Source organism: Pseudonaja textilis, chromosome 1 (genome assembly GCF_049901715.1).
Source record: "Pseudonaja textilis isolate UNSWEBS1 chromosome 1, rPseTex1.2, whole genome shotgun sequence".
Taxonomy (NCBI): domain Eukaryota; kingdom Metazoa; phylum Chordata; class Lepidosauria; order Squamata; family Elapidae; genus Pseudonaja; species Pseudonaja textilis.
In genome coordinates, this window is record NC_141990.1 from 22,096,780 (window position 1) to 22,123,698 (window position 26,919).

General features: G+C 41.0%; 2 protein-coding genes across 5 annotated transcripts in view; one reads left to right on the top strand and one right to left on the bottom strand.

Annotated features, from left to right (window-relative positions):
• The window catches only part of STX1A (syntaxin 1A), a 53,362-nt gene extending 37,609 nt beyond the window's left edge, over positions 1-15,753 (top strand). For 2 of the 4 annotated variants that reach the window (XR_015742457.1, XR_015742459.1), the window contains exons 5-10: positions 1,138-1,211; positions 2,113-2,221; positions 5,020-5,093; positions 7,261-7,398; positions 11,898-12,157; positions 14,672-14,974. Coding sequence is in view for 2 of the 4 variants with exons in the window: in XM_087928273.1 (XP_087784399.1) it covers positions 1,138-1,211; positions 2,113-2,221; positions 5,020-5,093; positions 7,261-7,398; positions 12,047-12,157; positions 14,672-14,749 (584 nt within the window). In the remaining 2 variants the exon portion in view is untranslated. Of the gene's footprint in view, positions 1-1,137; positions 1,212-2,112; positions 2,222-5,019; positions 5,094-7,260; positions 7,399-11,897; positions 12,158-14,671 lie in introns of all 4 variants that reach the window. The other 2 variants (XM_087928273.1, XM_026708645.2) reach the window with 1 other exon arrangement.
• Positions 15,754-15,882: 129 nt separating this feature from the next.
• Positions 15,883-26,801, bottom strand: BUD23 (BUD23 rRNA methyltransferase and ribosome maturation factor). Its single transcript, XM_026708642.2, has 12 exons — positions 26,719-26,801; positions 25,342-25,379; positions 24,824-24,919; positions 24,031-24,113; positions 23,847-23,943; positions 23,664-23,760; positions 22,755-22,805; positions 22,015-22,100; positions 21,256-21,301; positions 20,538-20,596; positions 19,520-19,609; positions 15,883-18,391 (listed from the first exon to the last, which is right to left on the bottom strand). Exons 1-12 carry the CDS (start codon positions 26,764-26,766, stop codon positions 18,337-18,339), a joined length of 846 nt encoding a protein of 281 aa, XP_026564427.1. The 5' UTR covers positions 26,767-26,801; the 3' UTR covers positions 15,883-18,336.
• Between the last annotated feature and the right edge of the window lie 118 nt (positions 26,802-26,919).

Sequence of the window (26,919 nt, forward strand, 5' to 3'; positions counted from 1 at the left end):
CTCTCCCTGATTTGACATAATGGATAATGAGGTGGTGCATGCTTGAAGAGGCATCTGCTGTGCTTGGAGCTGCTTACAGAGACATTTCACCTGAAGGTTACTGCCTTAGTGGGAAGAAGTACCAGGGTCTGAAGGAGAAACTAGAGAAGACATGGAAAGTAAAGGCTAATGTGATGGTGATGGTGGTGGTGATAGGGACTTGATCACATTCGGGACTGTGACACCTAAGCTGGGAGGGTGGCTCCAACAGATCCCAGGGACAACAACAAAGTTGTCTCTCCAGAAGAGTGCAATGCTAGGAACAGCTAAGATACTGCACAGAATCCTCAAACTTCCAGGCCTCTGGTAGAGGACCCACAATTGAGGAAGGCACAGATCATCCATAAGTGTAAGAAGGGAATATGTACCTCTTAAATAGATTAATTTGCCTCCTCGATAGGCATCACAGGCTCACTTCCCAAAACAAGTAGTAATTGCTCAACAGTTGGTGAAGTCTCAAGTAGGAGCTTACTAAATGATTGTGAATTCCTTGTTCTTTGCATAGCCAATCTATTCGAGAGCTTGACTGTTAGAGAATTGAAAGCTCTAGCATACATTCTTTGCTTGTATCACAGCCACATGCATTTTGTTGTATTTGTACAAGTGATCCATGATCCAGGATGCTAAAGGGTCCCTTTTGAAAAAAAAAATTCACTGTGAAGCTTCTAATCTTTTCATGAAACTTTTTAAAGCACTTTCCATTATGTTGGAGAAATTTTTTGAATTGAGCTGATTGCAAGGAAGCTCCCTTTCCTAGCTAGCAAAGCTTGGAAAATATAAATAAAAAAAAAACTCAGTAATGTATGTGAATATTAGGGTTCATCTTTGCTGGCCCAGATTTTGATTTTTTTAAAACAAACAAACAAGCAAAGCACTACAACTCTCAAATGAAGTCTTAAAACTTGCCACGTGCAAGTTTTAAAAATGGGTCATTTATAGTTGGTTCCTTCTCTTCTGGAGAGTTATTTTTAGTCCCATCTGAAATGGATGTTCAGCAGGCAGAGAAGGAGAGACAGAGACTGAGACCATCTGTTTACCCTGTAATGTGCTTTTTCTTCCCTCTCTGAAAATAGGTTCTACCTTTCTGCTTTTTCTTAGGTATTGAACAGAGTATTGAACAAGAGGAAGGGCTGAACAGGTCATCAGCAGACTTGAGAATAAGGAAAACACAGGTGGGTCCATGTCTAAAAAGCCACATTGCCTATCAATTCAGAAGTGTTCATGTACAGAATAACCAGGGTGATCAAATGGTAGATTACTGTTAAAAAGTCTTATAGCTTTTGAAAATGATTCCTCCTCTTTCTCGATATCTACAACAGATGTATGATCTTTATGTTGGCTAGAATGACACAATGTTTGTAGTGATGCCCAAAACTTAGAGCTGTTGGGAAACAAGTGTGTTTGACATTCTCCTCCCTACCATTTGTAAATGGGCTAAAGGAGCTTTTCATTGCAAGGAACAAAGTCAAATCCAGAGGTTGTCCAAACCTGATTTACATCATCATTTGACCTTTCTGAAACCAAGCAGATTGATGATGCTTTGTGGAAGATAAATAAGGAAATTACAGGGGACATCATTGCCTGTTCCGTAATCCTATGAATACCCCAAATGCAGTGTTGATGACACAGTGAAATATGAGCTATTTGAATGTCTCTCTCTCTTCCATCTATTCCAAGAATATAAAAAAATATACCAGGTGGGTCTTCATGTAGATTAACATTTAACTCTTTTTGACTAGACACGTGGCTTCAAGAAGCCTATAAACAGGCAACAAAGTTGTTTATTTGATAATATATATTTATTTGATATAAGGAATACATGAAATTGATATAAGAAATACATTCTCAGCTAGCAGTGATTGGTAGCATCTCATTTCTCACAGGTTTGTTGCATCCTCTTTTCAAGCCATTAGCCACGCTCTCTTCTTAAATAAATTCCATGGGTTCAACATAGTATGAAAGAGCATTTTCTTTGTAAATTTATAAATGGAGGAGAATGGGATTTTCACAGAAGCCAGCAATGCACATATTTTTCAGAAATATTCTTTTGTAACTTTGCTCCCCCCACTCCAGCATTCTACCTTATCACGGAAGTTTGTGGAGGTGATGTCAGAATATAATACAACCCAGACTGATTACCGGGAGCGCTGTAAAGGAAGAATCCAAAGACAACTGGAAATCAGTGAGTGTTTTCCTTATTAGCCCCTTTTCACTGAGATTACCATCTGTTTGTTCATCCATTTCATCCATTGTATGAAAATTGTAATGGTGCAATCCTCTGCTTTTATTGTTTGCCTATTTTCACAATTCATTTTTACTGTGATACCAGTATTTTCCTTGTCATCTGGTTGTTGTTGAAGCATTCAGAACTATTATATATATAGTTAAAAGCTTCCTGTTCAAGTTGAGAAAGAACATCTATTCAATTTATATTCTCCCATTTTCCACCAAATGTTCTGTGAAGGCAGATCAATGAAATCCATTTCTGTTCTTTAAAGCAATGTTCACATTTCTAATTTCTTCTTAGTATTTCTTTTATAATAAAAAAGCCTATTTTGTTATAAAAGAAAGATCCATGAATAATAATTAGACACAGATTCCCATAGCCAGAGACTAAGTTAACTATGATGCAGTTCATACTCACATAGGACAATGTAGTGGATTTTGAGCTATGTTAATGATATTCCGTTTTTTACTTTAACCATTGGCCTGAAGGAAGGTATTATTGGAGTCTTGTCCTGGGTTCTAAGTGGGATAAAGCAAACTGAAGATGAACTTAACCAAACTGGAATTGCTCTTTGCTTATCAAAGGTTTTTTTTGTCAGCTCAACAGAGCCGCGGTGGTGCAATGGTTAGATAGCAATGCTGCAGGCTACTTCTGCTGCTTGCTGCCTGGCTGCAATTTGGCAGTTCAGATCTCACCAAACACAAGGTTGACTCAGCCTTCCATCCTCTGAGGTTGGTAAAATGAGGACCCAGATTGTTGGGGGCAATATGCTGACTCTTAAACAGCTTAGAGAGGCTGTTTAAAAGCATTGTGAAGCGGTATATAAACTTAAGTGCTATTGCTATTGCTATCTCTCCAATGAATGATACTATTCCTAAGAGAACTGGTCTGTGACTTTAGAGTCCTCTTGGAGTCACAGCTACTGCTAGTTACAAAGTTGGAGGGCATGGCCAGTTCTGACATTACCTGTAGTGAGAAGACCCAGGTCTGGTTTCAATGTGTATCACCATTCCTCTATATAAGGCTGCTTTGAAAATGAATCAGCCTTTGTGATAATTGGTTGATTTTTTTTGCTATTATATTTTTGTTGTTTGGAGTTATTACCGTGGGCATTTTAATTTCCTTCTAATGTGTTTGTTTCCAGGAATCTGGCAAAATTGGGCAACATATGACTTAATAAATAAAATGCTGGGTGTGATTGGGAAATTTAGATAAGTCTTTTTCAACCTGTGCAATTTTAAGATGTATGGACTTCAATTTCCAGAATTCCTCAACCAGCATGCTAAATTGGAAACCTGATTTAGACCATACAAATCACAAGTGCTCGTCACCATTTGTCAGCTTCCACTAGGGATCCTTGGGGTACCTGGCTGGCCCAGTTGCAGACTGGAGCAAGCAAAGTTCCTTTCCTATTGACCACAAACAAGCCAGGCACTCTTGTGTGAGAGATGAGAGCTGGATAAGAGGCTATGAAGTGGCCCCCTGCCTCTTCTGTCTGTAGGCTGTCACTGGCAAAATGTATCCAACTGCAGAAGAACGTGTGGTGCCTTGAGGTCTGCTCTGTCCAGGCGGCTTTTGCAACATAAAAGGAGGAGAGAGTAGATAAATATCAAAAAGCGGGAGGGGCACCAGCGTGTATTGGAAAAAATAGAAGTCTAGGAATTAGAAAAAAGCTCCTTGCAGACATAGTGAGTAAAGGGAGGATTGTGTAATGCCCATGCTTTCATCATTATTTTTTTATTCATTTTTATTTATTTGATTTGTCAATCGCTTACAAGATAATAGGTATAAGTATAGACATAGTTATGAATACATGAAATGGATTTCTTCCCCAAACCCCAAAAACTTTAGACTGTCTACTATTGACCTCACCCCATTCCTAAGAGGCCTGTTTTTTATTTTTCTTATAAGTATTTATCTCATGTATTAAAAACTATATTTATTCTTATACCTGTATCTTGTAAGTGATTGACAAATCAAATCAAATGTAAATGTAAATACATATAAGAAAAATACAAAGAAACAATAGGACAGGAATGGTAGGCACGTTGGTGTGCTTATGCACGCCCCCTACAGACCTCTTAGGAAAGGAGTGAGGTCAATAATAGACAGTCTAAGGTTAAAGTTTTTGGGGTTTGGGGAAGAAACCACAGAGTCAGGTAGAGTATTCCAGACATTGACCACTCTGTTGCTGAAGTCGTATTTCCTGCAATCAAGTTTGGTGCGGTTAACTTTGAGTTTGTATCTATTGTGTGCTCTTATATTGTTATGGTTGAAGCTGAAGTGTTCATTGACAGGTAGGGCATTGCAATGTATGATTTAATATACTATATTTAGATTGTACCAAGGAAGGATGGGGAACAAGGAAATTTGTGTCACTAGGTCACATTAGGGCCTGGCTTTTATTTTAAAAAATGAAATTTGAAATTTTGATTCTATATGCACTGTCACTTTCTGCTGAGGGATATGCACTGTCTAAATCTTGCTGATTGCTTTTGATCAATTTTACAGTATGTCTGAGCAGTCCGTGTTAAGTGGGCTAAGGTTCATATTGATACATTTGTGTGGGCTGTTGAACTTAGTTCTGGGTTCTCTGCTGAGGTGTTGGTGAAGTTGGAAAGGATAACCGAGGCAGGTTATGAGTATCCTCTGAAAGGATCTGAGGAAGAAATATGGACTTTTGAACTATTGGATGTTGGGAAGGAAAGATAGATTCTATTGTTCAACCATTAACTTCTAATTATCATTCGCAGCTGGCAGGACCACCACCAGTGAGGAACTGGAGGACATGCTGGAGAGTGGGAATCCAGCTATATTCTCCTCTGGGGTAAGCAGACTCTCCCTTTGCCCTGGGATTTGGCCAATCTTTTCTTTGTCCACACTGCTGAGAGTGGACCCAAAGGTGCCATTTCAAAAGGCAACTGGACATCCTCACGATTCAAGAAAGAAGAGCAGTGGCATCCCTAAGAAGAGACCCAAACATCACCATCTTGCTGGCTGATAAAGGAAGATGCACAATTATCCTGAAGACAGATGACTAAAAGCTAACATGGACACTCTTCTGAAGGGCACTGCTACATATGAGACTCCGAAGAGAGATCCTACCAGCACTTATAAGAAAATGGTCATTGGTTTCCTGTGACAACTATTGAAGGGCAAGGCTATTGACAAGCCACAATACTACTGCCTTTACCCTAGGAAAGCTACTCCATGCACATATGGACTCCCCAAAATCCACAAACTCCTCTCAGACCAGTTGTCAGCAGCATCAACTCCATCACCTAAAAACGAAGTCCAGTTGCCTTTTGAAAAAGTACCTGTGGAAAAACTGTGACCTGGATGACTGAGGCTCTCCATAGACTCATTCTGAGAGTAGAGTCTAGCAGTGCCATCTTTGAGTCCTTACAATAGCAAAAGCACTTATATACCACTCCATAATGCAGAGGTCTCCAAACTTGGCAACTTTAAGACTTGTGGACTTCATCCATGCCAGAATTCTCCAGCCAGCATAGAATTCTGGGAGGTGAAGTCCATAAGTCTTGAAAGTTACCAAGTTTGGGGACCCCTGCCATAATGCTTTATAACAGTGGTCCGTAACCTTTCCAGCTCAGTGGACAAGTGGAGGTGGAGTGGGGGAGAGGGAATGGTTTTTGACATATATGCCACTTTTCACAAATTCAACTTTGTGCACTCACCCACCACTTCTGCAACCCATTTCTGAATGGGCTGTGGCCTGGCACTGGGCCATGGACCAGGAGTTGGCAACCCCTGCTCTATAGCACTCTCTGAGCAGTTTACAATGTCCACATATTGCCGCCAGCAATCTGGATCCTCATTTTACCGGCCTCAGAAGGATGGAAGACTGAATCAACCTCGAGCCCCGTCAAGATCAAGCTCCAGATTGTGGGCAGAGTTAGCCTGCAATACTGCATTCTAACCACTGCACCACCACCAGGGCTGAGCTGTGTTGCCAGAAATGAGTGTCAGATTGTTGAAAGTGAAGTAGGATCATGAATAAGAGTAAAAGTTCTCCTTCCACTGGCATGGAACCATAGTAAAGAACCACAATTATTTACTTTGACGTTTGATTTTGCAATATAGGTTCTACTATACCACGAAATCAACAATGGCTGATGGTCAAAGACTTCTGGGATATTATTTTTCCACTGCCTATGCTTAGCAATATTTCATGTTTATTCCACCTTTTTTCTATGGAACTCAGCATGTTTAGACATCCAAGACAATCTCCTGATATGTTTTTCCGGATTATGTACAGTAACCATTTAGTCATTTATGTTCTGTAGATGTAGCATGCATTCTTATGTCTATACTTTAAAATAAATATATATGTTGGATGAATTAGCATGCAGTCCTAAACCAGGATTTTTTAAAACACTTTTTGAACAAGTTATAGATGCTAATACCTTCCATATTTTATTTGTTTGTAATTCTTTCAGTGACTTTAGGTGGGTCGTGAAAGTATATGTATATCACTCAAAGTCATTGATTGTGAAGTGGTTGGTTATATAAATATGAAGAATCATTAGGTATGAAAATATGAAAAACATTCATTATATGACTTATTGTTATATGTTATTTTAGCCTGTTTGGTTAGTCTAAGTAGCAAATTCATCAATGATAATGCATGCACAATTTATTGTTGTTAATGGTATAGATAATTCTGCAGTTTCATTTTTTTCTCTTCTGAAATTTTTCTTCATGGAAGTGTAAGAACAGCAGTGATATTCGGTATCTCTTTGATTCTTCAGATGTATGCTCTCATTGCCTACCAACATATGAATCCATGTGTGCTAGAAGCTCTTTCCATTAGAAAGCCATAATTTTTTAGGAAGTCAGTTTTCATCAATTTATAAACTTGTTCTAGCCAGCCACGGAAAATCAGGAGAATGTGGTCTTCAGAAATATCTACCCAGGATGGAAAGTCTACCTGGACCATATGCCATTAGTGTTCCAATGCTGCCTTTTTTTGCTAGATCATCATGGACTCCAACATTACAAAGCAGGCACTGAATGAGATTGAGACACGGCACAGTGAGATCATCAAGCTAGAAAACAGCATCCGTGAGCTTCACGATATGTTCATGGACATGGCGATGTTGGTGGAAAGTCAGGTGAGAGCTGCTGCAGAAGGATGGACTTCTTATTGGCGTACCAGGTAGCAACATTTAGTCCTGTGTTGATTAGTCTCCAGTCTCTACACTATCCTCTGCTGGAGATACTGCAATGCTACCTTTGCAGTGTAGTTCCTGCATTAAATAGAGGGTTGGGATAAATGACTTTGTTAGTTTTATGGCCTGGATCACACACACACAAAAAGATTTTTGTTGATACAAACTTCCCTGTACCACCCTGTTTTGAATATATGAAGGTTTCATTTCATGACTCACTCTGTTTACCGATTAACTCCTTTTTATTTTCACGTGGTGTATTAAAACATAGATTAACAATGAAAGCCCCTCCAAAAAATAAAAGTTAGAACTAAATATATTTTCAATGACATGCAAAATGCAACTATTTAACTCTTATAGGACTTGGTTAAGCATATTGTTCAAATTATGATGGCCCAGTAAAGATCAAGCCACCACATCTGATTTGTTCAAAATTTACTGCAGTTTGAACTTAAAGACTCTCCATAAAAGGGACAAAAGAGAATCTTGACCTGGGAACAAGGAAGAAGTAATGTGTAGGCAACTGATCCTGCGATTTTTCTTCACACTACACTGTGTGATCATGCTTTGTATATTATTGTCCCTAATAACTTTTGCTGGAAGAAGCTAAATTTGTGTACATATTTCTGTGGAAATAATAGTAAGAGGGAATATCTCCTAGAATCTCCTACCCCAGATAATGTTGTGTTGTTACAGTATTATTGTTTCGTTTTCTGAACCATTCTTCCTTCTGAAGGTTTAGAGAAGAACCTAAAGCCAATTTTAGGTAATAAAGAAGCAGTTCTTTTAAAAATAAATTAAAACAAGGCTCAATAAAAATTCATTTAAAAAAAAAAAGACAAGACAGTCTGTTCCTGCCTGGCAGAGTTGTTATTCAGCAAATGCCTGGGTGGATATATGTGCTTTTATCTGCTGTCAGAAGGACAGCAGGATAGGGAAGACCTATACTTTACTGAGGAAAGAGGTCCATAATTGGGGTGCTGTCACAGGAAATGCTTTCTAAAAGGTCGGATTGCATTGCAAATGTCTGTCTGTCTGTTTTTGTTTTAAACACAACCTCCTGGGAAACTTCAGTAATAGAAATGATGTGACATGGTCAATTTCCATATGCCCACCTGTGCAAGCCATAGAGAGTGAAGCAGAGAGGGGGACTTCAAGCATGGGATGTGGGTGGGTGGGCTGCATTTACAGAAATAGGCAGAGAGGAAAGTGGAGATATCATCCTCTTAAGGGGTGAATACATTTGATTTCTGATTGTCTGGCCCAGCGTTTCTTCGTACCACTCCTGACCCCCTCTTTCTGTCTCTCACGCTACCATGCATACTCGGATAAAGCTGTTCAGGTATTGGCAGGTAATGCCCATTTTCCCAGAGCTGGGAGAATTGCATGTCTATGCTGCATGGCTGCTTCATGATTCTGCATGCCTCTGCAGTGTTGTTGGGAGGTGGGAGGGCCAAGTGGCTAGCTTGCCTAGAGCAGATGCTGGAGGAAGGAAGAATAGGTTGGTGTTACAGCGTATTGTATGTGTGCTTCATATAAAAAAAAATTGAGACTTGATCTCAGGAATCTAAGAGAGGTGGGCTGGATCCAAGGTAATTGTTTTCAGCTGAAGACAACACCAGGTTCAATGACCCAGTCTTTCCTTGCATGATGATCCCCCTCTTGGATTTCTCTTGATAGCTAAAAAAGATTGCTAAGCTAGTTAAGGTGATTAAGGTTTCAGCAAGCTGCGTAATGTTCATTTCCCAGAAGAGTCACCCACATGGCCATTGCTGAAAATTTTGAGAATTGGTCCATGCATCAGGAGAGGATGTGGGGGAGGCTGCAATTGTCAAAGGTTATCAAGGCAGATTGAAAAGGATCTCAAGTCAGCTAGGCCAAACACTTCTGAAAAAACAGAAAGCAGAGCCCCCACCCCACCCCGCCCCCCCTCATTGTACTTTTCTAACAACATAAAAGTTCCAGATACAGTCCCTCAACTTAGGACCACAATTGAGCATGGAATCTCAGTGGTCAAGTGGTCATTAAGTAAGACATCACATGACTACTCATGTGACTGATTTACTCAATGATTCAACACTCCCAGATGGGACCATTAAACCAATTGTGTGAGTCATGAAGCAGATGGAGTCCCAGGTAAGGAGTGCAGGGAGCCTGGCAGGGGAAATCCTGGGGCAGGGGGTTTGTCTCTCTGCTCAGGAGCCGAAAATTCTCCTTGCCAAAACCCAAGCAGGATTTTCAGCTTTTGGGGACACACATTCCACACAGCCTGTGCCAAGCCTACCAGGGCCTACCCCACCTTCCTGAGGCACTCTGTGCTGCTAACTCTATTGCACTGGCCTCTCCATCTCTGCTTGGATTTCAACTCCCTCTCCTTTCTATGATCTGGCTGAAAGAGCTGCCTGCCAAAGGATGTCATCTCTGCTGCACATGCAGAAAGGATCGCCTTTGGCAGGGTGCAAAAATGGAGCTCAAATCACCAGGATCTGATCTTTGTTTCTGCTCCCTGTGGAAGGATCTCATTTCTCCTGCATGTGCAGAAGGAAACTCCTTCCACAGGATGTAGAAATGGAGCTCAAATTACCAGGATCTGAGCTCCATTTCTTCATGCCACCAAAGGAGTTCAGCTCCCCTTGGCAGGCAACACAGCCAGCCAGCTCCCAGAGACGAGAGGGAGCCATCTTGGCATGGGCAGCAGCTCCCAACCTTTCCTACCAGTTTCTCCTTTGACTTTCTGGGGAAGCTAGCAGAGAAGATTGCAAATGGCGATCGAACGATTGCAGGAACTTGGCAGCCAGTCAAAAGGTTGCCAAGCACCCAGATCGCAATCACACAACCTATGGGCTGGGGGGACATTTTATGAAGACCAGAACTGCTTTACGGGCCATAAAACATCCTTTCTGAGGAGGCCGTCTTAACTTTGAACAGTCACTAAATGACTGCTCGTAAGTAGAGAACTACTTGTAAACATTACTTTTACAAGCATGTCTTGTATGTTCTAATGAGTGCTGCTTTGTGATACATATGGGGAGACATTCTCTGCGTGCACTTGTGGTTCTTTTCTTCCTGCCTCTTGGTATGCTACCACAGCAGCTGTGCTTTTGTGTTGCTGAGTGCCTTTTATGGAGTAGTGTTTTCATTCCTTTGTGTATGTGTATATTTTATCAGACAATAGAGTAAGACTCTAGAATCTTTGTCTAGGCACCTCCACCCTATAATCAGGTGCAGTTGAAAATACAGGAAAAGGGAGACCTTCACCTTTCTAGCATTTGAAAAGTATTTGGGATTCACATTAAAACTATAAACCCTGAATAAATAAAGAGTTGGAGAGTCTCAAATTCAAATCTGTACTTCTGCCATTGAGGCCTCTTCAAAGTGAGAACTACATATGATAAAACAATAAAAGAAATTTAGAACAATAAAGCCTGAAGCGGACCAAGCAATAATAAATGATATTAAAACAGGGTTTTTAAAAATTATTGTTAAAGATTTTTCCCTTGCTTTTGATCTAAACATTTCAAAGATACACCAGCCAATGTGGTATGGTGATGAAGATGTTGGAATAGGAGCAGAGAAATGTGAATTTGAGTCTCTCCTCCAGTACAGAAGTTATGTAGAGGATTTTGGGCTGGTCACTCTTAGCCTAAACTTTCTGATAGAGGAAAAAATAGAACGAGGGTGTACTTTGTACAGCACTTTGAGTTCCTCTGTAAAAGATGGGTTAAAAATAAAATAAATACAATTTTAAAATGAGATAATTATTAACCCACCCATTTGAAGTTCTGAAAGACATAACAGAAAAACTAACAGGGATGAAGGCAGAAGAGGAAAAATACCAACTTCTGATGCAGTGGCAGGCTGGGTGCAAGTAGAATAACTTGGTGGAGCATGTTTTTTGTCTGAGTTGATGAACAGCTCTGATGCCATCTCAGTTTGCCATAATTTTGAGGATAAAAGCTGTTGAGGAATATGTACAGGTAGTCCTCAACTTACTATCACAATTGAGCCCAAAATTGCTGTTGTTGAGTGAGACATTTGTGAAGTGGGTTTTGCCCCATTTTATGACATTTCTTGCCCAAGTTGTAAGTGAACCACTGCAATTGATAAGTTACTAACCTGGTTGTTAAGTGAATCTGGCTCCCCCATTGACTTTGCTTGTCAGAAGATCACAAAAGGGGATCACATGACCCCGGGACGGTCATAAATATGAACCAGTTTGCAAGCATCTGAATGTTGATCACATAACTCTGAAAAAATGGTCATGTCACTTTTTTCAGTGCCGTTGAAACTTCAAACGGTCACTAAGTGAACTGTTGTAAGTTGAGGACTACCTCTATAAGGAGGCATGTGACATCATGTACTCCAGTGAGGCCTCAGGATCCTCCCTGCCCCTAAACCACCAAGTGTCAACCTTGTTATTCTGCTCTCTTTTGTTCCTTCAGATGATAGGTCTAGCGGAAAATGCCAGGGCGAAGGAGGCTGAAAGCACCATTCCCACTCCACGTGGACGTGAGAAAAGAGGTAACGGAGAACCTCAGCATCCCTCAAGCCACATTTTTTTTGAAATCTGTGTGCATCCCCCGTTGTGCAGGGTGAGATGATCGACCGCATTGAATATAACGTGGAACACTCCGTGGACTATGTGGAGAGAGCCGTGTCAGATACCAAAAAAGCTGTAAAGTACCAGAGCAAAGCCCGGAGGGTAAGCACTCATCGGTGGTCTGTGCAGAAGGTGGGGGAGGGGGCATTAAGCCATCCTGTGGTGTCCCAGAGATGCAATGGCCGGTGTGGGAAAGTATGGTGGTGAATAGATTAAGACTTGCACAGAAGCAAGCATTGTTGTCTTCATATTGCTCCACAGCCCTGATTTGCCTTGAAATACAACAGGGGTGTCACTCTGGATTTCTTCAAGGGCCTGATCAGCATTGTAATTCTCCTCCGCGGGCCGGCCAGTGGGGGAGATGGGATGGCCGGCCTCCTGCGACACCCTGCTGGCTAAAACAGGGCACGGGGCCTCGAGTGGCTCTCCCTACACCCAATTTTGGCTGGCCGAGTGCTGCAGGAGGCCATCCAGGCCGAAAATGGGGCGTGGGGGGCATGCACACACGCCCCCCGCACCCTGTTTTGGCTGCCAGACGCACCACAGACCAGTCCATGGCTATTTCCAGGCCAGATTTAAACACCCTAAAGCCCTTGAGTTTGACACCCCTGAAATACAAAGACACATAGATTACAAGGTTCACCCACTCTTCCCTAATCAAGAAGCCTCTAGCACAAGCTCATATGTTAATCTTTCCATCTCTCTCTTGTGTGTTTTCTCTTTTATTTAACTGGTCTTGAAAATTGTGCCTTCCCTTCCCATTTGTTGAGCATTGTTCTAGGTCAATACAATGGATTGCTGTTGGAAATGGTCCTCTCAGTGTTGCTTTTCAAACACTGCAACTCGGGCATCAGTCCTTGAAAATACACATTTTCAACACAGGCAGTTTGTTTTTTTTATAATAGCGTACATGCTGCCCCCTCCAAGGACTCTGGGTGGCTCATAATAAGATCAAAATCAGAACAGTCAGAATGATTTAAACCAATCAAATAAAACCCCATCCTTTAGCCCAGAGATCGCTCTTTACGATGGCTCCTTTATGATTTGTGGGCTTCAACTCGTAAGAATTCCTGAGCCAGCAGGGCTAGCTCAAGAATTCTGGGATTTGAAGTCCACAAGTCATAAAAGAGCCATTGTTCCCCTCTCCTGCTTTAGCCCTTAAAGCAGAAGATACTTCCACTCTGTACCAGGCCCAAAGGCCCATTGGAATAGCATAATCATGGCTACTTTCTGAACGGGCTGTTGGAAAGGGCCAGCCTCACCTTGGAAACTGGCACTAAGGTGTCTCTGCTTCCTGACCTATTTTCTGTGGACCTCTCTCAGGAGGGACTCCAGGCTGCCCATAAATTGCATGAAGTGGATGGATAGGTTCTTTCTGCCTCAGAAAAGCCTAAAGGTAACAAGAAACTGAACCATAAAGATAAACCATGAGAAAGGAGTTGTGGTGGCACAGCAGTTAGAATACAGTATTGCAAGCTAACTCTGCCCACAGCCAAGAGTTCGATCCTGACCAGCTCAAGGTTGACTCAGCCGTCCATCCTTCCGAGGTCGGTAAAATGAGGACCCAGATTATTGGGGTAATATGTTGACTCTGTAAACCACTTAGAGAGGGCTATAAAGCACTATGAAGTGGTATATAAGTGCTATTGCTAAGTGCTCCAAACAGAGGATAATCATTACCTTGAACTGGACCCAGAGATTAACTGCTACAGTCCAGCTCCTGTAAGATTGCTGTTTATTCCGCTGTGTCATCATTCATCATCCAGCAGGGGCTGAATTTTGGACCAATAATAGCTTCCAAAATGCCTTTCTCAGGGCACTTAACCTAAACCTTCTTAAAACCAACAGGATTCTTACAATATATTTTAAAGACATCTTTAACATTGTTACCATATTCTTCAGCCTGAAGGAAGAATTAAGTCACTGCCTGCACACTTAACGATCAAAATACGATATGATAGGAAAGGAAAAAGAGATGGATGAGAAAGAGAAAAAAAACCACTCACAGATTCAATTTCTTTAAGCTAAATAAATAGAATAGAATAGAATAGAATAGAATAGAATAGAATAGAATAGAATAGAATAGAATAGAATAGAATAGAATTCTTTATTGGCCAAGTGTAATTGGACACACAAGGAATTTGTCTTGGTGCAAATGCTCTCTGTACATAAAAGAAAAGATACATTCGTCAAGAGTCAAGAATCATAAAGTACAACATTTAATAATACTCACAGGGTACAATAAGCAATCAAATTATACTAGGAAACAGTAAAAATCATGATACAAGGTTACAGTCATACAGTCATAAGTGGGAGGGGATGGGTGAAAGGAAGGATGGGAGGAGTAATAGTAATAGTAATGCAAACTTAGTAAATAGAAACTTAGTAAATAGAAAATAATAACTAGTAAATAGAAATGATACAATCCCTGACCCACTTACTGAAATTCTGAAAAACGTAACAGAAGGAACAGCGATGAAGGCATCCCGTAGGTGAGCTATCTGGAATCAAATCACTTCAGGGAGTTAGAGCAGTTCCCTTTGGTGTAACTTTCTATGCGAGCTCAGGAGCACCTCTCAAGTCTGCGTTATTGCTGTTTCTTCCTTGCTCTTGCAGAAGAAGATTATGATTATCATCTGCTGCGTCATCCTGGGAATCGTCATTGCTTCTACTATTGGTGGGATTTTTGGCTAAAGGCCTGCAACCATCCGAGAATATCGCTTGTGGGAGCAAGGAGATGAATAGGAGCACTGGAGCCACCCAGCCCATCACCCACTTGGGCCCATCCAAACCCTGTACCCGCCATTGGAGAGAACTGGCGGACCAGCACTCTCGTCTCTAATGCATGATTATTTGTGTTAACACTATGTGTTAAGTACAGTGTACGTGTTGGGGGAGGGATGGTGCTGGGGGAGGGGATGGTGGGAAGGCAGTGTGTGCATGACATGCTCAAGGTTTCAGCAGTTCCACCACCTTTTGACCTGTTCTTGATGGTCACATCTCCTCAAACCGAATCCCCTTCCCTTTCCAGTGAGATTCTCTTTCTTGTCCCCAAAATAAGAGTTTGCTACAACAGCTATGCATAGTTAATCCAGTCCCTGTCCTGGCAGGTGTCTGGTCATCATCATCTGTCACCAGAACTGTGTCCACTGCTTAGCTCCAATCAGGCCAGTCTTCCTCTTTTTTTTTAGCTGTGGGCAAGGACCTCTTTGTAGTGTTGCAGGCCTGTTCATCTATTCTGTATTTGTTTTTTAATTCTGCAGCTGCCCAGCCAGGAATAAAAGATGGGTACAGCCCACCTGGCTCAAATCTGTGTCTTCCACAGTTCTGCCCTGAGCGCCATTTCTGTTCAGCAGAACCCTCACCCCCTTTTTCAATTTCTGAAGAACCACCACTGGGCTTCTTTTCTCTTGCCTTCCTGTAAACAAAATATAATGTATTTGTTTAAAACGTCATTCAAGGTTAGTTTGCTTTAAAAAAAGCAGGAAGGTGACCTGCAACGTGAAATTAGGAGGAAACCACTAATATTTAACTTCTAAACAACCAGCTAAATTGGAGGAGTCAAAGGTAAGCTTCACCACATCCAATTAGGTCTTCTGTATGTTAAACAAGGGCTGGTGGATGATGAAATGGGAATTTGCAAATGTGTATTTTGGAAATTTATTCCAGGCAAGTTGCAGTTCCTCCTTCACACAACACAACAAATCCGACTTTAAAATATTATGAGAAGCAGCCTTATATGGAGGGCCTATTAAAATGTTTCTGGCACTAATGTGTCCATGGCATTCCTTGGTCCTTACAAGACCTTCTGTCTGATTTTTTTAAAAAAATGTTCTATTTCAAAGTTGGTTTTTTTGGTCCTTATACGTTTGGAAATAAAATGGTGGCTGCAAAAAAAAGATGAAAGTTAATCAGGCTGGTAGTAAATTTTAGCAATTGAGTTAGAAAGCAAACAGAATTCTCATTTATTTGCCCTCTGATAAATGGTACTTTGTGACTGGGAGAAGGGCAGCTGTGGCGTGTTGAAAGTCCAGTTATGCCCACTGGAATAAATAGCTGAGGGCCCTGCCTTCAATGAAGGTTGGAATTGTATCAACCTTGTGCCTCGTTCCAGAAGTTACAGCTGACATCATGCCTGTAACATACATATTGGGTGCTTGAGCTATGCCAGAGACTGAAACCTCCTTGGCCTAGAATTAGCCTCTTTGTGCTTAAGACCAACTGGGCTAGTCCAGCTTCTGCCACTGTAAAATGTCACTGTCAGTACCTGGGTACCTAACTTTACCTGCCCACTGCATTGTCCAACAGCAAAAGGCTTGTTTTTAATCAAATTCCACTTTTTTTTTTCCCCTGTGGGCTAATTGAGGATTTTACCAGGTGGTTGGCTGGAGTGTTCCTCTCTTAGAGGCGCTTCCTGGACTGGCTTCTGATGACAAAACTGGTGGGGTGGGTCATCTTCTCCCTTTTATATGCCACAACCTGCCTCCTATTATTATTCCAATTGCCAAACCTTCACCCCATGTCCCTGCTATCTCATCTTAACTTGGCTCTTCCAGCTGCTTCACACCACCAGCAGTATCTTTCATACAATACTACAGCAAAATTCTGGACCAAGGACCTGCTCTCTTATCCTCACCCCTAAGGGATGCTTGCTTCTCATCATAGTTTGCCTTAGTCAGAAATGGCTTATTGGGGAACAAGAAACTCCAACAGAGTTTTCTCAAGGATAGAGCGACATGACATAATCCTCATTGCGGGAATCGGTCAAGACGGTGTAATGTAGCACAGATGAGCTTCAAAAACCATTTGTGTTAGGCAAGGTTCACACTTGGAAGACTGGTTGCAGATATTGGCTCCTCCCTGCCAATAGGTGGTTGTTTTTCCTTCCATAGTTGTCAGTAAATATTGAAAACTTCTGTTGAATAATCAAGCTTCAGTTTTGCTCATGGCAGTTCCCCCACCTTCTAAAACTGTTAAGCTGCTTCCTTAATTTCTTCCCGGTTTGGGTGACCTTAATTAACTTTTCTGCACGGGCAAAAGTTCTGCTGCAGCACCAGGGCAGCTACTGCTCCTCCCTCTATTCACACCTTCCTTTGTTGCATGTCAAAAATAGAGCTGTTGCTAGGACATCTGTGCTTCAGGAATCTCTCCAGATAGAGAGAAAATGTGTCAATCATCTTTAATCTTAAAAAAAAAAAAAAAAACACCACTCTCTGAAGTGCCACTGTAGTCTCACCTGTTGCAGTATTCAGCATTCTTGCAGGGGAAGACATTTCGCCTATGATGTCATAGAGGCCTCCCTAAGAGTTGTAATGTTGCTGTACAATGTGAATTAAGTGCCCTTGTCTCTTGTGACCCTCGTCTCACTTTCCAGTTTGGGGAATCTGGAACTAATCCTCTATTGCTTCCTTTCTACATTCCAGCGCCTCTCTTTCTGTGTGCTTAATTTGTTCCCAAATGTCTTTCCCTCACCACCTCCAAACTTCAGGGGGGAAACGGCTTTCTTTTATGAATGAACTTTTATGTAGAATAAAAGAATATTTATATCAAATATGTCATCCTTTTGAGTCTCTGTGAACTGGAACATAGAGGGGAATAAGCTGTACTTACACGACTTCTGAGCTGGTTATACAGAATTTAATTTTAAAAGTGTATACCTACTGGATCATTTATTACAGCACATAAGTATTCAGGTTTTCCTACTGCTGGAAATGAAAGGAGAACCACATGCCAAGCAACTAACTTACCAAAGTATTTTCTGGTTTCTGATAATACAAATGTCATAGTTAAAAAATCTTAAATAGAGCTTTGTTTCTTCACTGATTTGCTTCTGCTCAGCACAGAGCTCAGACTAAGATGAGATCTGTACCGGTACCTTTTTTAAGGCAGATGCTTGATGATCACCTAAGCCCAGATTTTTGCTAATTTTGATAATACTTTGCTTAATGATGTCCTAAGCCCAGATTTTTCTCCTTGCAGCAGCTTAAACCAGCAAGCAGAATCTGTTTCCAAGACCTCATTTAATTGAGAGTTCGAGTAGTAAAACTGACACAACCTAATCTGAAACCATCAGGAACCAAACAATCGGGCAGCAAAGAAACAGTGAACTGCCTGGGTCCCATATGCTCTGTGAGATGTTCTTTTTAAAGGGGTAGGAGCAAAGAAGGGATTCTGGCCAGCCTGGAAGTCTTCAGCAGCTTCTGCTCAATTTGCTTCCTCCTTTTCCACTACGCAACAAAGCAGGCCAGCTCCAAAAAAACTTCAGTCCAATTAGCAGGAAGTCAGAACTGAGGTTTCCGCTTTCGACCTGTGTATTTTGTGTCTGCTCTCACGTTCCTGCAGATGAACCATAAAAGAAGACAAAGTAAGAATGGGCAAAATGCAAGAAGCAGATATTGGAGGATTTTTGCAAAACTTCAAATGCTGGGAGATAATCACCAATCTTGGCTTTTATTCTGATCTCATGCTCCAATAGATGCTCAGCCTTTTGGCTAAGATCAAGTACAGTATTTATTTATTGAATTTATATTGCCACCTATGGGGGGGTATTCTAATCCCTGGGGAAATGAGGTTCCAGAGAGAGGGAGCCACCATGGAGAAGGCCCTTCTTCTGGGTCCCACCAGGTGTATCTCGGGGATGGGACCCACAGCATTCCCTGCCTCCCCACTCTGATTGGTTGGATAGATGTAACCGGCAAGAGACAGTCCCTCAGATAACCTGGTCCCAAGCCATGAAGGGCTTTAAAGGTGACAACCAGCACCTTGAATTGCACCCGGAAGCAAATAGGTAACCAATGCAGCTCCCACAGGAGAGGTGATACATGTGCACACCGGGGTCTGCACAAAACCATGCAGCCCACTGCATTTTGCACGAATTGGAGCTTCTGGATGCTCTTCAAGGGCAGCCCCATGTACAGCGCGTTGCAATAGTCGAGAAGGGAAGTGACTAGGGCGTGAGTGACTTGAGTAAGGACCAGTGGTCCAAGAAAGGGCGCTACTGCTTTAAAATAATGATCAACAAATGAAAAGAAACAATGCAATACTCCACTTGAAAATTAAGTGCTGTATCAAGTGTAAACTCTATTTTACATTTTGTTGTGGCAAAAATACCTGGCAGAGGAAAGAAATGCTAACCTTCGCAGTAGCAGCTTTTTCCCCCAGTAAACTGGGAAAAACAGCCACAGAAAGTTTGACTAAGCCATCTGCTATTAAATATTGCCAGCACATTTGGCTGCAAAAGAGATTGCAAGGTCAGCCATGTCATGCAAACACAGCTTTCATATCTGTTTCCTGCCTTAAAATGATAACCACAACAATTCTCAGCTGTTTTAGTTAGTGGGATCTGCCAAGCCTCCCCAAAAAGGGAGGCCAGATCATACTTTGAGGTCACAAGTTGCCACCTGGGCCTATTCTATAAGACACAAGGAATCTTGATCTGAAGGAAGATGCAGAGTTCAGACTTACTTGCCCTGCCGTCGCCTCCGTTCTTTCTTCTCCAACACCCAGTCTCTACTCTTCTTCACTGACTTCCCTTTGGCATTTCTAAACTGGATCCTTGTGGGGAAAAAAGTCAAATCACAAATATTATCCAGTTGTTACTTTAATTCAGGGCCAAGTAGCCTCAAAAAACAGCAAAACATAGAACAGTGCAAAGAAGCAATACAAAAATTATTACTTTTTCAAAGATTTTAAAAGGTCCTTTAAAAGGCCTACCAATGGGTAGAAAACTGTACAAATTACTCAGTCTTTGTCCATTGTGAACTGTGGCTGTAACTGAGAAGGTCCCACTTTTAAAAAGAGGCTCATCTAACTTTCTAAGGGGAAAATCAGAATAAAGCCTCAGGATAGTCCATATAGGAAGATGTGATTTCCCTGAAATGACTAGAATTTAAGAAAAAACAACAACCTTGAGGGTGGAAATGAAGTAACACCACAGAGACTTATTGTACAGTATATTACTTGAGTTTAAAAGACCAATGCAACAAATGACATAAACTATTCCACCCTTACTCAGGAAGGATGTTAGATTTCATTTTGGGAGAGAACTAGATTAGGTAAGGTTGGGCTACACACCTACTAATTCATATTATTGACCAAATCAGAGCATTTCCATTAACAGAGTGTCAGAGGCAGGAAAACATGGCAATTAGGCTGTTGATTACCATGACAATGATCCTCTGGCTATTGCTGTGTGTCTCTCCTCCAAGCCATGAAGAGGGGGAATGCAGCCTTTCACAGATTTAGAGGGGAGGAGACGTTGCTGATTTGCCTATCAAACCCACATGCCATAGAAAATATTCAACTACAAACAACCCTTGTTTTTCAAAACTTGCTTATAGGCTCTTACTTTTCCCAGGGCTCCAAAAGGCAAACCACTCTTACTCTTATTTTGCAGTTTGGGCTCTGAGGTCAAGAGCAATATAATTAAGCCTGAACCACCCTAAAGCCAATATCCTCCTGCTTCCAGTTCTGGCCTTGTTACCTTTCATTGGTGAACTTGGCCTGTGTGGTCTCTTCTTCACTGCACTCTGTACCAAGACCCTGCCAAAACCACAAAATAAAATAATCCACATGAATTTAATTGAAAGAGAAACACCAACCACAAAAAATGAGACAAGATATCAAGGTGTGTCAGCCTTACAAGGTAGTCTACAAGAAGCACACTCAAAAATACTAGCTCTAACTTTACCTGAAATGTTACCTTAACAGATTCTTGCAAGTCTGAAAGTATTTCTCTCCCACCTCATCTTTACAATCCAAGAAAGAGGATTCTTACTGAGGCATTTGCCATGCCTACATTCCTTCTCTGGATTCAACTGTCATTTGTCTGACTGTTGTCTAGTCTCAAGATCATTCTTATATACCATTATAGGGAGGTACAATTAAGGGGTCCAAGCAGGGAACTTAAAAGCCACATACTATCTTAATTGGGAGACCCAGTGACCGTGCTTAGCAGAGATAATTTAGCTTAAATGTTCCAATGTGTCATTCTGGAGCAAAAGAACCATATATCTTAGTAAACAAAATACTCTTTAATTTGACAAGAATTGAAAATACGCCTTTCAAAAGACAAGAATTTGGAAGTGAGATAGGTGCCAGAGGAATTAAAAGCCATCTCATCTATCAAGAATCTTTCTTTGTCCTTCATAGTGGAAGAGTTTTAGATTAAAGCACTTCAATTGTCCCACCAATTTTATTACCTTTGGTAATACATCAGTTATGCCAGAAAAGAGACAGAGAAAAAATCTGTAAAAAGAAAAAGATAAGTAGAATATCAAACACACACATGGAAAGAAAGGAACTTTTCAAAGTCAAAGGACCTACTCTACTGAAAGATGATCTGTTGGTACCATCTAGTACTGACTCTTAGAAGCAATCAATCAAAGATCTCCAGAAGAGGGGGTCTTTTCTGCTACCAAAAAAGGATCCAGTACTGAATAGCGGTCCCGCCTCATCGAATTATTTTCTACATGAAGTGCCAGGAAAAGAGAAACATGGGATTTATTTCAATGAATTGAACAGCCCTGCAAAACTGCAGATGACTAGGAATGTTCTATGTCCTTAAATTTCCCACAAGAATCTGAACACGTCTGACATATTAAAGGATTTCTCATGAAAAGTGTCTCAAGAGGGGGTCCTTACCTAACCATGCACAACATATTAAACCATAATATTGTTTGGTACAATTGAATTTTCACAGGAAGCAGTAAATTATCAATGGACTCTGGGGGATGGTGGAGGACAGGAAGCCCTGGAGGAACGTTGTCCATGGGGTCATGATGGGTCAGACATGACTTCGCAACAAGTCAATTTTCCAAAAACGTGATGCTACACATGCACTGATCAGAGAAATTCATATCGCTCTTGATCCAAAAACTTCATGCAGTGTGTATTGTGGAGCATCCCTATCTCCCCAAAACCTGAAGTACCAATCTCCCCCCAGATAGCAAAAGACTTACTTTTTGGCTTTGGTACTATTGGGGTAGTCTACCACCATGCCACCTGTGAAACCTGCCTTCATGGCTTGGGTGGTGATGAGCTCCAGCTGCCAAGAGAAAGAATGAATCTGAGATGTTCTTTTTCTAGCCATACAGACCTCCCTCTTGAGGATGGGAAGGGCCAGGCTTCCTCGTCCAATAGAGAAGCTTCCCCATTGACCTTGCTTGTCAGAAAGTTGGGAAAGGTAATCACATGACCCCAGGGCACTGTGACCATCATAAATATAAGTCAGCTGCCAAGCATCTATATTTTGATCACATGACCATGGGATGCTGTAATGTTCATAAGTGTGAAAATGGTCATAAGTCACATTTTCAGTGCTGTTGTGATTTTTAACAGTCATTAAATGAACTGTTGTAAGTCAAGGACTATCTGTAATTTAGACTTTTAAAAATTGTACTTTGCTCTTGCTCTAGATATGGGACTAGACCATAATGTAGAAGTCAAAAGTAGCTCTGACTTTTCCCAAAGAGTTGCTCAGCAATTTTTGTTTCTTGATTAATTGTGTAATTCTTCTAAATTATTCCAGCAGAAGTATGGAAAACATTGACTTGCCTAATTTGATCAAGCAACCAAAATCAGCTCTTGCTGATCTACCAATACAACACACACACACACACACAACCTCCTACATAAAGTTACCTTCCTCTACATGCCTTCCTACTCAGAAGCTTTCCTCCCCCAGCCCCAAGGCACAAACCTGCTGAGAGTTTTCCGGGTATAACTGTAGAACAGCACGGGCTCCTCGGGCCTAGAAAACAAAACGTACATAAGATCTTGCAATCTGGCCACGATCTTATTTATGAGAATTAAATATTGAAGCAACTTTTGTCAAAAATTAATGGTTAATCCAGCCTGATATCATCTGCTTTGAATGGCAGTGGGATCAATTTTCCCCAGCTCTACTATCCAAGATCATAGCTTCCTAAAAATTCTAATATCTTCTTCAGGCCACGTTTACTCCATACAAATCTATGGCACAACGTTTCCTCACTCTCATCCTTAAAACTCTTTTTCATTCAGCTGCATCTAAGCAGTGGTGGTAATGGAGGAGTATTACTTCCCTACATAACTGCAGAAGCTTTAGCCTAATATTTCTCAACCGTGGCAACTTTAACCTGAGTGGACTTCAACTCCCAGGTTTCCCCAGCTAGCATTGCTGACTGAAATATTTTCTGAGTTGGGAGTCCCCACATTTTAAAGTTGCTGAAGTTGAGAAACATTGTTTTAGCCTCTGAACGTCTGTTGCTAGGGAAGCCTACCCATTAGAACAGCTGCAATTCCCATTTGACTTCAAGATTAGTCTTCTTATTGATCTGAACACAGAATGAAGACCAAACTCTTCTCCCAGTTTTCTCAGAATAGCAAAAGTGAAAGGGGGAAAACAGAACCTGCCTGTTTCGCCATATTTCAAGTCACTATGCATATTCCTAAACCATATTGTTCCACCTCTCCCTCTCTTATTTTCCTCCTCTCACCTTACTTATACTTTATATAACAGCTAACTGTCAAACTGTAAAATACATAGATAGGATCTCTTACCTTCCTTAATCAGAAACTTTTAAGGATGTGTGTGTGTGTGTTAAAATACAGAAAAACAAAACTTTACCAGAGCAGTATATAGAGTTGAGAAGAACCGATACAGTCGCTTTGGAGGGCTATGAGTTTTCTTATCAGCATTACAGAGCCACTGAATGGCAGAAATACTGCAAGAAAATAATTCAGGACAGTGAATATGTTTTCCCTATCTTATAGTCACTAGTTATGGGTGATGCTTGTTACAAATTCTTACCTGATACAACCATCAAATGTTCCAGGTCGGAAGGGAATCCCCTGGCCCATATCTGCTAGCATCAGGTCTCCCTCTACTTCTCTCTCCATGGCTACATCTAATTAGAATAAAGAAAGCAGGACGCTGCCATGAAAGTTTAGCTCAGGAGAGAGCAAAAAAAAAAAAAAAAAAGAGCTCTACTCACCAAGCATTGCTGGACTGATGTCCATACCAACCCAACAGTGCCCTTCTTCAGAGATATAATCACCACTTAAACCAGAGCCACAGCTGATAGAAAAAGCACAATTAGGACAAATAAATATATGCTCTCTTTTTCATTACATAAGATAGAGTGAAAAATTAAAAAAATGTTAAACCCTGGAGATATATTGTGTTACTTAAAAGTTACCCCTAAATGCAGAACGCACCTATTTTAAAACGAAGATGTGGTTAATGGGAGCAGGGAAGAACGGCTTTAATACTTCGAGAATTTACAACTGTTTGAAAGGTGGCTTAAACTTACAAACATTTTCTCCCATACTTGTTTCCATCTGGAGGGACATCAGAAAGCATTTATTGGATGATGAGCTGCAGCTAAATGGCATAGCACAGTTTACTTGGGAGGGAGGCAACTCCCTATGATTCTATGTTTCTACTCTTAAATAGGGAGAAAATCTCAGATTGGTGATCACAAGAAAGCCATCATTCTACCTTCAACCTGGCAGAGCTGCTTTCAGCCGAATATAACTATGTACTTAATGGGTTCAACACTGAGCATTTGAAGATAATTGCTGCTCCTCTAAAGAAGGGCTTTTGATATATAGCCAGTCATGCTTCAAGGAGACTTTTAAAATTTAGATACTAAAGGAAGTCTCAGAGCTTATATTGATTGGGTGGGTGGGTAATGCAAACATGGTATCATTTCCCTAGGAAATAAACTTAAAAACCCATTCCTATTCTGGTAGATCAATCCCTTAAGAACAACAAAACAAATTTACCCAACATCCAGCAAAAAACACGGACGATTGTCTGGGAGACCCAACAATTCCACTGCCCGTTCAGACATCTGAGACTGAATCTCAATCATTCGAGAGCTAGAGGATGGAAATTGAATACATGAGCGACACCAAGAAATAAACATATAGCAGAGTATTCTCTTGAATACTAATAGGAAAACATAAGCTTCTTTTTAACTTATTCTTGAAATTTCAACAAGATGCCTATACGCAAACAATAAGCAATCTATTCCAGGTACTCAGGAGAAGAAATGGTAGATGGTGGCACAGTGATCAGAATGCATTATTGCAGGCTAACTCAGCCCACTGCCAGCAGTTAGAGATTCTGACTGGCTCAAGGTTGACTCAGCCTTCCATTCTTCCAAGGTCAGTAAATGACCCAGATTGGAAATTTTAACTGAGGAGATATGTGCTATGCGAATGCTATGTTGATTTGAGTTTTTAAATATATATATAAAATTTATAAATAAGCTGCATCTCACAGCCCAAGATTGCCTTACTTATGCGTGTATTTTCGAGCTTCAGCTTCATCATAGAACTAGGAGGAAAAGAAAAGAGAAATGAATAAAAGGAAATCACAAAAAAGTTTTGCTGGATTCATTCAAAAGTCTTTCATCCTTCTTCTGGAAAGGTCATTAAAGAGAGATGAAAGCAATTCATGTGTTAGATTTTCCTTTCACTCCTGATTATCCTCTCCGTCCCAATTTTTTTTCTTGCCAATAATACAATTTGACATGGACAAGAGTTATTATCTTATTGCTTCTATAGAATTGGGCTTTCACTTTAAATTACCAAGAGATCATTAAACAGACCCTGTGCTCTTTTTCTCCACCTAGTGACCTCATAGTACACTACCGATGCTTGCACACCAACAGCCCTATTTGTCTCTAAAAGCAGAAACTGGGAAAAGTGTGCTTCCAAAAATGAAAAATCTGTTCAGCTATTTCAGATATGTTGCTCCTTCAACACATTTTTGTCTCCAAAAATAGCAGTATATTTCAGAGTTTAGATGAAAAGCTGGGCCTGTAACCTGAGTCAAAGCAAGATGGAAATAAGGAATACTGTTATTCCTTATTTTAAGTATTAAGTATTAGTGTTACTGAATTAATATTACTAATATTAATTACTGTATTGGTATTAAGAACTTGACTGGATCCTTTTTATTTCATCCTCCTCTTTTCCATGGTGACTAACCAGAAGCAATACCATAGGGTCTTAAAGAGTTCCCTTCCCCTCATTTTTCATCAACCTGGAACTGCAAAATGGACTGAATATACAGACTCCATTCCACATTACAACATGATTAACCATAAGAACCATCCTACAGGATCACACTGAATGTCACAATTCAAACACAATGAAATAATCCATTTCAGTATTCAGGGATTTAACCGTGTTACATTTACTTGTTTGGTGGACTAAGAAAACACCATTCCAGGCTGCTTCTACTAATTGAAACAAGAGCAGCACAACGAAATATTACATGAATGAGTGCATTACTTTCCAAAGATGTATAACTGGGGAATCCCATTCAGAAATGGAGCTTCTGGATTAGCAGTGGGCTATTCCAAACCCTTCCAGTGTATAATTTGGAAATAATTGCCATTCTTAATAGCTATTCTATTCCTTACACTTTTTCTGGGATCAAGGTCACATTTCAGCACCAATAAACTACGATGTTTTGTTTGCCGGAGACCCCCAAGGAACAGGGTTCGAAAGAGAAGGGGAAATGCAACACAGAGTAGTAGGCTGCCTTTGGGCATGGAAGTGCCACTGGTCAGCTCCAAAGGCTGACCAACACGAGCATTTCCACCTCTTCCCTATGAAACAGCGCCGTCTTCCCCCTCTGCCGCTACAAGGCTTATTTCATATCTTACCAGCTCAGGAGGCCCGCGATGCTCAGGCCTCTTTCCGCAGGCAGCCATGCTGCCTACCTTCGTACGTCACTCTTACGCGACACAGACTCCGTTAGAACCACAGAGCTACGGAAATTAATCTCCAAACTCTCGTTAGAGACACCCGACTTTTAATTTAACGCGTTTCTAGTCCTCAGGACGTAATTACAGCTGTCGTACATC